The 13,405-nt window shown below is 38.4% G+C and overlaps 1 protein-coding gene and 1 pseudogene across 1 annotated transcript in view; one reads left to right on the forward strand and one right to left on the reverse strand.

Moving 5' to 3' along the window:
• LOC137281282 (serine-rich adhesin for platelets-like) overlaps positions 1-13,112 on the reverse strand; it is a 68,129-nt gene extending 55,017 nt beyond the window's left edge. Inside the window, exons 1-3 of the mRNA XM_067812445.1 lie at positions 12,863-13,112; positions 1,698-1,768; positions 421-455 (exon numbers count right to left, since the gene is read on the reverse strand). Coding sequence (XP_067668546.1) covers positions 421-455; positions 1,698-1,768; positions 12,863-12,940 — 184 coding nt within the window. The 5' untranslated portion in view covers positions 12,941-13,112. The remainder of the gene's footprint in view (positions 1-420; positions 456-1,697; positions 1,769-12,862) is intronic.
• On the forward strand, positions 8,965-12,502 carry LOC137282054 (uncharacterized; annotated as a pseudogene).
• Positions 13,113-13,405: the final 293 nt, after the last annotated feature.

Raw genomic sequence — 13,405 nt, forward strand, 5'->3', positions numbered from 1 at the left:
TGAGTGAGTGATATCACAGTAACGGGTCACCAGATATCGGCTTCACACATGAGTGGGGAATTAAACTCAAGTCTTCAGCATGATAAGTGAACACTTTATACCCAAGGCTATCCTCAATGAATAGATAGGATTAAAGGTTGGACCTTGCGTGTTTGTTGATGCCACATCCAGCAATATCTGACTAAGTGATTGCTGTCTGCAATACCAATCTGGACCAAACTATCCAGTGATCACCACTACGACCAGTGATCAACACTGTCAGGGTACAATAAAATACTATCAACCAAGTCACATCACAAACTCTGAGCACTCATTTGGACATTTGATCCATTTGGCTGCATCTTATGACCAGATTATTATTTGATGATTTTCACAAGGAATTCATATTTGCAATCATCACAACAACCTTCAAAAGGATATCTTCACACTTGGTTCTGTACTTCCTGATCAGCAAACTGAAAACAAGACAGAACAAGGTCAGTAATATTGCATAGAATTACAAACATATGTAACATAGAACTGCATAGTTCAACCCATTAGGGTGTGATCAAATGAAGTAAACAAATACTTAACATGCTTAACAGTTGTATGGTAGACATAAAGAATCTCACCCTAGTCTACTGATATCATTTATATCAATACCAGTTGATTAAGTCACAAATATCTGAGGTTTCCTCTTTTGATAATTAGTTCTATCAATAAGTGTTGACATACTTGATATCAGAAGACACACGGGTGTGATTCTATTAATCATCCAAAATCACTCATCATTAGATTTCAAAGAGTGAGTGAGTGAGTTTGGTTTTACGCCGCTTCTAGCAATATTCCAGTGATATCACGACAGGGGACACTAGAAAATGGGCTTCACACATTGTACCCATGTGGGGAATCAAACCCGGGTCTTCGGCATGACGAGCGAACGCTTTAACCACTAGGCTACCCCACCGCCCCTGATTTCAAGGAAAAATGTAAATCTCTCAATATGGTACTGTCATTAGACTTGCAGTGTGGCATTGTCAAAGCATTGTGATGTCATCAAGTTCATGACATCATAGCATTGTCAAGGCATTGTACATAATCTGAAGTCTCCTAAGAGATATGGTCTATCTAAAATTAGCAATATCTCCCAAGGAATAGCGTTTTGGATATAATGCTTTCAAATCAAAATCTGCCTTAAAATATGAAACAATGAATGAGTGAATTTATACTACCACTGATTATGATAACAATTAACATGCAGTCATTGAGTCTGACTACTCCATTCTATCTTCAGTCTCTGTATGTGAGAGTGAGTGTGAGAGTGAGTGAGTGAGTGAGTGAGTGAGTGAGGGTCCGTGCAATGTGCACATGCATATGTGGATGAGTGTTTGTACATGAGTGCATACATATGTGGGAGTATGCGAGTTTTAGTTTTTGTGTGTATTTATCTGTGTCTTTGTGCTTGTATCTATCTTTCTGTACTTCTGTGCATGTGTCTGCATGTGCTTGTCTGTTTGTCTCACTCAGACCTACCGAAGAAAACTCTCCCACTGTGAACAAAATGCAGAAAAGCCCACATCAATCAGTCGTGGAAACAGCAACATAAGGATTATCTCGCTACGCTCTCGATCAATGTGGGCTCTTCTGATTTTTTCTGCACAGTGGAAAAACTTTCTTTGGTAAGCCTGTCCCTGGTGCCTGTCCAGATATCTACTCACTCAGTGGAAATGATCTTCTGCTTCAAAGTCTGGTAGTTGATGGCGTGTTCCTCCTGCAGACGCTTCACCTCCTGAATACAGAAGTGGATCATCAGTATACAGATACAGGCAAATACATGTGTTAAAAGTACTGTAGCTCACCCATATTGATCATTTTTCTGATAATCGAACACAAACAATTTTGGCGCACTTGCTTGCATTGACAATATCTTTCACAAGGTTGGTTTTGTCTCTTACATTCATAAGCACTACTAGATCATTCCAAGTCATGACTGAACTTATCTTAACATTATGTTCCTAAAACACTAGTCATCCTGTAAAGATACGAGATTTGTAAATGCATTGTGTGCAATTTACAGAAAAAAAACAAACAAACTTGAAAGTACATGTTGTTTCTTCGTTTTTTCTGCACTAAGAAATACAACAAGGAAAATTTGACAAATTATGCAAACCAATAATTTTCGATGACTGGATAGGTGTAATGAACCAATCATGTATAATGAGATTTTGACCAATTCCCTACACTACACTTAGCAAAACTTGTTATCAGCAATGATGTTCAAACATCGCAATGGTGAGGACTGCTACCTAAAACTGTAAAGATTTTAAAAGGTTTATCATCATAAAAACAAACCAGAGTCATCAGAAGATGACATATCCCCCCGGCCCCCACATGTTTGAAAGGACAAATCATCTGACAGTTACATACTGTTTTTTAGACCAAGTCTGAATTGTTTCCATGGAATTCATGAAAAACATTAATGCCACATATCTGTAAAAAGGAAAAAGTCACCATTTGAAAATCTGTCTCATATATCTGCCAAGATCTTTTTGAAAGATTTGAAATGTTTTTCGAGTTTTGCGCCTGAAACAAAGTCAGCAACGTGTTCATGGAACCGAGAAAATAATCAATCACAAAAACTTGTAAGTACCAAAAGTCACCACTCTGAGGTCTGTCACACATATCTACAAAGTTACACTGACAGTTATTAAGAAGTGTCTGAGTTCTCCTCGGGAAATGAAACACACCTCTCACTTTTGAGACAAAGACTGAATCGTTTCCATGGAAATCGAGAAACTAAGACATCACAAAAACCTGTAAGTAGCAAAAGGCATCATTTTAGCTTCTGAATGGCATATCTACCAAGTTTTGCAGAAATATAATGAATTGATTTTGAGTTATGCTCCGGAAACGAAGCCCATCACTCCATTTTGAGACTGTGTCTGAAACGTTTCCATGGAAACCGAGAAAATAGGAAATCACACAAACCTGTAAGTACCAAAAGGCACAACTTTAGGTTCTGACTGATGTATGTAACAAGTTTTGCAGAAAAATAATGAACTGATTTTGAGTTATGCTCCAGAAATGAAGCCCATCCCTCCATTTTGAGACTAAGTCAGAAACTGAAAAAATAATAAATCACAAAAACCTGTAAATAGCAAAAGGCACCACTTTGGGGTCTGCCACACATATCTACCAAGTTCTGCAGAAAAATATTGAACAGTTTTTGAGTTTTGCTACGGAAACGAAGCCCAAGCCACCATTAAAGTATTTAGACTAACACCAAAATGTTCCATGGAAAAACCCAAAAAAATAAAAATGCCAAAACTGTGTAAAATGAAAAGGCACAACTATAGGTTGAGATTATCATATCTATCAAGTTTGGTCGAAAAATATTGAACGGTTTTTGAGTTATGATCCGGAAACAAAATGATTACGGACAGACAGACAGATGAGGCATCGACTATATCCCCCTGCACTACATGCTCCCTTCAAACAAATTATCAGCATGATTGGGAAAAATATTCAGATAAAAGCATGGTACACCGTACACCGTAAGAAAACAAACAAACTCAAAATGTGTGGAAAATATTTCATCCAACAGTTACCTGAGTTATGGCAATAAATAGTATTGTTGTCAACTTTGCAGCTGTGACAGAGTAATTTTGAAAAGCAATAATAATACTCTTTTTTTACTATTGAGAGACACAAAGTTGAAAAATAGCACAAGAAATTTCACGACACACTGTGTTTATGGCAGTGTGAGAAATAACTGCTGACCCACTGTCTGGCAGCTGCTGACTGGTTTGTTGTTATGTGCATTTCAGTCAACCTCAGTCTCACTAATTTCAAAGCCAGCTAGCTAATCTGGTCAGTGACATTTTGAAATTATTTTGCACATTGGTTCACGGTGATGCTAAATAACCCTTAGTAGCAGTAGAAACTGCTTGCTAATGGATGACGAGAAAGTGCATAAAGGCTCTTTCAACCACGAGGACGCTTGCAGTACTGAACACCCTTCAGGTCAGTGAGCCTGGAGAGCACATCATGGCAGTCACCTCTTACAAACTGTTATGGCAAACATGAGTTGCAGATGACAAACTCCAACACAGGTTCATTTACTGTTTAATGTTCTGAAATATGAATGATTTTTTTTAGTGTAAATGTATACGTTGTTTGAACTGTTTTTATTCAATATATTATATATATCTCCTCTGATCGATCAGTCTGAACCAATTTCTCTGCCTCTGGGCTTCATTGGGTATTTACCTTGCAACAACACACACAAACACTAATATTGTGTCGCAACATCACCTTGTTAACATTTCAAACAATGACAATTGATTTATCAAGATGGTTACATATTGTATGTAACAATGCATAGGGTAGATGACAGTTGATAATTCGGAAATAGAATAAACGATCACAATTAAAGCTACCAGTTCTGTTTAGCGCAGCAAGCTGAACCTACTAACCTGAAGCAGTCATATGACAGGTGTAACAATAACCTGTGACAATGATGTGGCAGTGACAACTACTGCAAGTATTGATTTATCTCTAATTGCATTACCTGACAGGTGAGGATAACTATCAGGCTAAAAGGAATGATGGTGTATTTTTCCAAAAGGATCTATGACATTAACTAACGAGGGAAAGATTAACTATCACTCGGATAACGAATAATTCTCAAGTTGTTCTAAGTCATCTCTAGATGCCATCCCTGACCACTTTCCAAATTTCTTTGGCTGTAACTATGGTAACCCAAAACCAGAGGTATCTCTACACAGCAGTAACCAAGCAACCCTTTCACAGCTCACTAGATTGTTGAAAAAAGGGCTTTTTGACCATTCAGATTAAGCATATGTGTGTCACTTACATCATGTACACTCACATTAAAACTTGAGGAAACGTGATGCTGCATTTAATTCCTTGGCACTAACACTAACAGCTACAATAAATGCCAGTCGTGGCGGTAACATTAGAGCGACTCAGTCAAGCATGTTTGAAGCTTTAAACATGAACACTCATGATCAAGTTGATCCAGTAGTGAGTAAATGGGGTAAAGAATTTGTCAGCCAAATACATTATAGCATCAATACAGTGACAGTTCTGTTGATATGGGACAGTAAAAAACAGTTGCATGGCATCTCACATTTCTGTTGCTAAAAACTAACCATTTCCTTTTAAAATTTTAGCTTTACACTCAACCTGTTCATCAATATTTCATTTATTAGGATAAAAAATGGCAGCCACAGGCCACTAGCAACCAGGACCACCTCACTCAGGATCAGGGTCCACATGCACAAAGCAATCTTAGTGCTAAGACCATCTTAAGCCTATGCTGGAGAATGGGAGTTACAACAATTGTAACGCTAAGATTGCCATGTGTAAGTCAGCCCTGGGCAGTTTGCCAGCAAATGATGAAATGTTAACAGAAAAAGCAAAACAAATGGTGCCAAACTGCAAATTTCTGACTTTGCCTATTCAAAGGCTGGTTCATGCTTTTCAAAGATTGTGCTAGTATCAACAAGACGACAAAGTCATCAATATCCCCCTCTATGGAAAAACATTCTTCATGAATATGTCTAAAAGTTATGATTATGCCAAATGTTTTGGTGTGTACGTGGAAAAGTGGAAGGAGAGTAATGAAAGGTTTTTAAAGTTCTGCTCTTGAAAAAAGCACAATCACAAATTTCTGTCAAAGTCAAACTTGTTGCCATGGAAATGCCAAAATATTTTCATCAGAATTCAAAAATGACTAAAAGGCACCAGCACACCTCTGGACCAAGCTATCTGGTAAAGAAATAGAGAACAGTTTTACTACTTTTAGAGTTCTGCTTTGGAAAAGAGCACTACCACCAATTTCAGTCGAAGTCAAATTTGTTGCCATGGAAACACCAAGAACATTTTATTCAGAATTCCAAAACCAAAACAACCAAAAGGCACCAGTACACCACCAGCTTTATCTGTGTGCCAAGAGTCAAAAAGAAATATTGACCGGTTTTAAAGTTCTGCTCTGGCAAAAATACATGTGACGGACGGATGCACAGAGTGCATTTTAATATCCCCCACAAAACGTGAAACAGATAATGCTGACGATTCTGTTGTAAAAGCCTAGAAGAATTGAAAAGTGTGCTAAATGAATATGACCCTGCAGATATATTCAACACTGACGAAACTGGACCGTTCTACAAACTGGGACCTAATGACACATTGGCGTCACAAAATATAAGTGGAATAAAGCGATCAAAGGAAAGGATCACAGAAGCATTGTCTGCTAATTTAACTGGAACTGCAGGGCTCTACATTGCGAGTGAAACAGTCGCATATGCGAGTGAATTTTCGAAGTAGCGACTAAAAATAATAAAACAGTTATGAAATGGCGACTGCTACATTTGGTGTCATTAACTTCCATCCTTAAACAGTTTGCCTGAGATAATAACAACACATTATTCTTAAAACGATTGCAGTTTTCATTCATCATGATAATCAGTTCATTTCCACGTTTCCAAAAATAGACATCTAGGTCACACAAAGGGAGGTAAGTGAATGCAAATGAGATCCCAAGATTCATTGCTCGAGCATGTGGAAAAATGCTAACCTAGTTTTTACACTCTATATATAGACATCTTGTCAAAAATAGGCTAAAGGCGTAAGCCATATCCAAAATAGGTTTCCCAAAACTCAATTCGTCTTGGTGAACATGCGCAAAGCTGCAACCTTATACTTCCGTGTTTAAACATGGCAACGAAGAAAACAAACACTAGACCGATATTGGCCTATGTTTCCAAACCCCAAACAACGAAAATCTTGAATGAACAAACTCAATTTGACAGTGAAAAGAAACAAAATGATAACCAGACTAATGTTGAAACACAGAAAGAAAGTAAGCCATCAGTTAATGTGCGTGAATTCAGACCACTTTGGCTGTCAATTTTTTCATGGCTTCGATATGACAAAGAACAAAATACAATGCATTGTGACTTTTGTCGACAGGCCGGAAGTCATTCTCAGGCAACACAGACTTTGTAGATGGAACTAACAAGTTCAAACGGGAAAACATTCACGCTAACAGCAACAGCGTGAGACATGGAAAGTGCCATGATCATATTGTTAATAAATCGGGCAAACTATCATTTGAAACCTCAGCCATTGCAAAACAATTTTTGGAGGCTGAAGTGAAGTCTAATGAAAAGGATCTCACAGATCTAACAATAAAGTTTAACACTGTGTATTGCATAGGGAAGGAAGAGATGTCTTTTACTAAACTAAAACCTTTGCTGTTGCTTCAGCATAAAAATGGGCTCCTGGTGACACCTGCTTACAGTAATGATGTTAGGTGTGGAGAAATATTGGCAACCATTGCAAGTACAATCAGAGATGAGACAATGGACTTTACCAATGACTCACATTACTTATCAGTTATGATTGATGGTGCCACAGACACTTCTGTGTCAGAAAATGAAGTGATCTATGTAAGAACAGTATTGAATGGCAAAGCAGAAAACAAACTTGTTGAAGTTATTGCCATCAAACATGGTCATGCTGAGGGTGTTATCTCTGCTACTAAATCAGCTCTTTCGAGAGTAGGAATCAGTGATGAAACATTGACATCTAGAATTGTTGGGTTTTGTGCAGATGGAGCGAATACCAATATGGGCCAGACGAATGGTGTTGTTTCACTGTTACGACATGATATTCCCCATTTAATAGATTTCCACTGCATGGCACACAGGCTGGAGTTAGCCCTTTTGAAGATTCAGAAACAATCCCCTATTATGCAGTCAGTCAACGACTGCCTACATCTCATTTGGAAGACTTACAACTTCAGTCCCAAAAGCAAAAGAGAACTCAAGATGATAGGAGAGGAACTTGAAGCCAGGATATATTCACCAGCCCCAGTGAAGGGTACCAGATGGGTTCCCCACTTAGACAGGGCAATGAGGGTCTTTCTACAAGGAAAGAAGGATGAAGATTTGGCCACAGGTCATGGACAGTATACAGCAGCCTGTACACATATGGAAAGTCTGGTAGCATCATCATCTAATGCAGACATAGCAGGAAGAGGAAAGAAAATACACAAACAAATGAAAGATTTGGTGTTCACAGGGTTTAGTCATTTCATGTCTGATCTCTTTGGTGAGGTGGCTTTGTTGAGCCTGAAACTACAGTCTAGTACTCTGATTCTTCCTACAGCAGTTGCATCCATCCAGGATTGTCTGGAAACCATCACAAGCATGAAACAGGATTACATTCCAGGGGGACTGTACGAGAAATTTGGGCTGTGTATTGAAAGCCAAGAAAATCTCCCGGTTCCAATCAAATTTCAAGGCATTGAAATGACTGGTAGTGTTGGTGTGGCCAAAGAAGAACTGAAGAAACATGTGGCATCTACCGTTGACATCACCATCAATGAGTTGGAGTCCAGGTTTGAGAATCTGCTTGGTTCAAATACAAATGAAGGGGCCAAAGGCGCTGTGAAGAGCTTCAAGGTGTTTAATCATGACACCTGGCCAGAGAATAAAAGGGAACTTGTACACTTTGGAAATCATGAAATAGATGTTCTATGTGATTGACCAATGTGACTGTCCATTTCCTGTCACCAAACACAACCACAAACATCCAACCAGTGGATGCAGGGATCATGCAGACTTTTAAAGCACATTACAGAAAATACGTTGTTTAATACTTCTTGGATTGAAAAGAACATGACGGCAACCCCACTGTGAATTTGAGACAAACATTGCACATGGTTAAGTTGGACTGGGAAACGGTCACTTGAAAGACAACTGGAAATTGTGACAGACATAAGCATCATTCAGTTGATGCTGGTGGGTTAAGTTTTAACACCAGATGCAAGCAACAGCAACAATGAACCAGAAGATGACACGGTATTGTCAGAATTGGTGGAAACGCTTTGGGCATGTGCTGACCAGAATGAGACCATGCCCATCACTGTATGTGAATATGTTGATGTCAAGCACAATGAAGAAACTGGCCAGAGCCTCTCACTCAGATGAGGACAGTACCAGCATTGTTTCACAAGAAAATCACAGTGGTAATAAGAGGAGGAAAACTGTGTGAGAATACACCAACCAGCCAGACATTAACCTCAACTCAGGGAAACCTCACACTGAAGATTGTATCTATCCCTCTGAAATTGTCGGCAACCTCACAAACCTGTTAAAATCCAAGCTGCAAATAACAACTCTGTCTATCAACAATCATCAATCAAAGACTTTTTCAAGCCAAAGTAATTTATATTATGTCATGTTAAGCAAAAAGATATGTTAAATAAAGATGCTCTTGTAGGTATGCTTCAATGTTACTTTTAGTTGTTTTGTTTTCAAGTGCATTCGACCATCTGTGTGCTGATTCAGATATTCAAATGATAAGTTTGTCCAAACAATTCAACAAAATACAAAGTGTTCGCATAAATGAGGTCTGACTGTTATACATGTACATCGATATATTGCTATGGTTACTGACTAACTTTGCCTTGTCCATTACTCAAACAAAATATACTGACTTCATCAGTTCTTAAGTCTTTTTTATGAGATATGATTGATGAAATTACCCTGTCGCGAACTAACTCTACAAGAATGGTAGGTGGTACCCACCCTGTGATCCTCAAAGCATGTTTGATCCGTAAAAGGGCACCAAGCTCTAATGATCATCAACAATCAAAGGGTGCTAACAACAGAGCTAGGGGTGACCTGCCCTAAACTGGGATGCGGTGGGCAAGCTGGCTAAAGCGCCAGGCTAGTGATCCAGCGAGGTTCAAGTTCAGACTCTTTCAGTGTTGTTACAACCTCTTGTGTGCAGTACACAACCCTGTGCACTTAAAAGAAGCAATGAATCTGTCTGCATATGACCAGATGGTGGCCACTTGAATACGTGCATACACCTAGTTGCGGGTACAGCAACGTGCAGTTTACTTGGACAAATAAGATTGAGAGAAGATTTAGACAAAAGCGACCCCCCCAACAGCAGTCTGATATCAAAGAGAATTGCCTTTGGCAACAACGTTTAACAAATTACATTATAAGGTATTGAGAACTAATTTGCAAGGATCGAAATTATATATTTTTCAATAGTGCCTCATGGGCACTGTCACGATAATTTAAGTGTGCCATTACAATTTCAGGTGTCATAAATTCATGGTGAATGTTAAAGTTGTAATTGTATTGCAACATTCATTAATAAATCATGAGTAATAAAACAATGCTAGGCATGTATTTTTCTTTATTTACTGACATCAAACTTTGAAAGGACATTGATGACTAGCTGGGTGTCTGACCTGTGCACTTTATCATTTCTCATTGTTCAAAATGTCACTTTAAATCATGAAAGCTAATAAGAGTGAAAATATGCTTTAATGCACTTCCACTAACAAATCAAGTGTGCCATAGGGACATGATCTTAAGAATTTAACTGTGCCATTTCAATTTTAGCCATGTCATCATTACGATGGCACTAATAATTTCAATCCCTGAATTTGTCAATTTGTAACATACACATGGACAATATTTTGCACGTGTCATTTTTTTTATCGAAACTATCATACTGTTATATTTGATAAATTTGATTGCATTATATAAGAAGTGACCATACACAGTAACAAATATTTTGCAGTTAACAACAACACTAGCATTAGTAGTATTAACTTAAGTGGAAACAACTACAGGGTTGTGATATATGAACTCATCTGCCATGTAGGGTAATGGATACATTTCTATATTTTCACTTTGTCTTGGGAACATTTCTGAATACAGAAACGGGTGCAGGCTAAAATGTCACCACAGCAAAACGGCACCTGGCGAAAACGTCACCGTTTGGACAGAACGGAACCTTCCCTTGGCGAAAACGGCTACAAATGTTATGGCGAAAACGTCACCATATACAATTTTAAAAAGGATGAACATTGATATGATGACTTTATTGTATTGTGAACTTTGGATAAACATTTAGTGTTTCGTAAATAGACTTTGTGAAATAAAAACAGATATATTAGGTAAGTAGACGTTATTGGATTGTGAACTTTGGATTGGGTGGTGGTGACGTAAGAAACAAAGGTGAGAGGCATTTGGTGTTTGCCACTGACCGGCAATTACAGCACTTGAGTGTGAGTAGGCAGTGGTTCATGGACGGTACTTTTAAGATTGTCAAGAGGCCGTTCCATCAGCTACTGACTATTCATGCTTTTGTGTGGGCTGGCAAGGACTTTAAGCTGGTGCCTCTTGTGTTTGTTATCATGTCAAGGCGGAGGACATCTGATTATGTCAAGATTTTCAAGACCATCCTAGAGGCTCTTCCGAAGAAACCAACAGTGAAAACAATAATCTTGGATTCTGAGTTGGCTGCCTGGAAAGCTGTACGGAAGTCTCTGCCCGACATCCGTATCCGTGGGTGTTTGTTCCACATGACCCAAGCAGTTTGGCGGAAATGTCAAGAACTGGGTCTACAGGTACGTTCATATATATAATATATTCGTTGCATTTGACATTTGATAATCTTTATGCGTTTTATATTCACGTTTTTCATGAATAATCATATTCATATGTTTATGTACTATTTCAGGTAGCTTACATGGAGGATGACAACATTCACAAGTTTGTGAGGAAGCTAATATGGCGCTCCCATTTCTTCCTGCGGCTGACGTGACAAGACTATTCCACAGAATATCGGATAGGGTTCAAGTGAATGAGATGTTGCGTCAACTCACTGACTATTTTGAAAGTCAATGGATCACCCACCCTATGTTCACCGCACGCACCTGGTCCGTCTTCAACATTGCAGTCAGGACTAACAACTTTGTTGAAGGTATACATTTCATTTCAAAATACATACACGTCGACATTATCATAATAATAAAAGTTACCGATATTCTTATCCCAACGGTCCTTTTCAGGACCACCAAACAACCCAAAAGAATGCTTGATAACTTGATAAATAAACATCTAAACATTACAAACAATTAAACAATAAAGTCAAAATAATAATAAAGTCAATATAACAATGTTTGATATATGGTGACGTTTTAGCCCTTTAATCAGTAGCCGTTTTCGCCAATTTGGTGCCGTTTTCACCAAACGATTTTGCTGCCGTTCTGCTGTGGTGCCGTTTTAGCTATAACCCACAGAAACATACCTGTTATATAGCGTCTGACCCTCTGACAAATCTGGCAGATTCACCAACTGTCAGATAGAAATCACCAACCTGCCAGCCCCAGTGTCTGACTGATTATTTCACAATGTCTTTGTGTGAAGTTGTTATTTGCATCATGTGACACTCGCTAGCTGTTTAAAAATTTTATGTTTGTTATCACATAATGTTAATAATTTCAATGCCATTGCCAATTATGAGAAATGTTAAATCTGAAATGTTTGTTTAAGTTTATTCTGTGGGTCCTGTGAATTTTCAGTGGGAAAATCTGGAACTTACAGGACCCAATGTCCTGTTACTTTGAAACACCATCGTATCGTGAACTCTGCATATCTGTACCTGTGCCCCTTCAGCTTAACTAACAGGTTGGGATCAAAGACAGACATAAGAATTCATAAAGCGAGCGCTACAGTCAACAATATCAGAGAATTACTGCTACAGTAATCGTTAGGTAAACTGCACTTTTGCAAACTATTTTGCAACTATTTATTGAGACAAGTCGGTTGAAGAAAACGAAAACAAATATTTATATTAGATTCTTGATAAGTGGAGAGATATTCAGATATTCAGATACAGGGCAGATGTTTGTTTAATCACTGGCAATTTGAAGACTTATTTGAAGTCCCCAAGCTTTTAGACATTTAACTGGCCATGATCACAGCCCTGATCACCATTATCACGAAATGTTAACCGCACCTTAGGGAAAGTAAATAAATACCTTTTTCAGTTTTCGACATCCTTCGCACCAAACCGTTTCCTCCACATCAAAGGGTGGTAGTCCTTCTTGGCGATCCATGTCACTCTCGGAAGTATACTCTAGAGCGTATTTAACTCAATATTCATCCATCCTTTTGATAAACATCATTCATCGTTGTTGACAGGTCGCTCAAACAATGTTTATGTTTAGGGGACCTCATTCTAATGTTTTCATTTCCCGTACCTACAACGTGGAGGAAATCAGGGGCATTGTGGGATAATTTGCATTAGACAGGACAGAGTTATTTCCCTTCAATCAGTACGTGTCTCCACCAGTGGCCAAGAAACCGGATTATAAGACTCACTTGTGACTAGACTATTTGTGATTTTTTATAAGTTATATTAATACCCCCCCCCCCCAATAATGTTTTAACAGAATGAAACCACGAGTGAATAAAAATATGATCGAAATTGTCAGAGACCGATTCTAATGTACACGTAAAATCGGTAGATGGAGATATTACGATGCTTCGCACAGTCGCTGTTCTAAGGTGTTTACAGCCGC

This window comes from Haliotis asinina, chromosome 4, assembly GCF_037392515.1.
Source record: "Haliotis asinina isolate JCU_RB_2024 chromosome 4, JCU_Hal_asi_v2, whole genome shotgun sequence".
NCBI lineage: Eukaryota > Metazoa > Mollusca > Gastropoda > Lepetellida > Haliotidae > Haliotis > Haliotis asinina.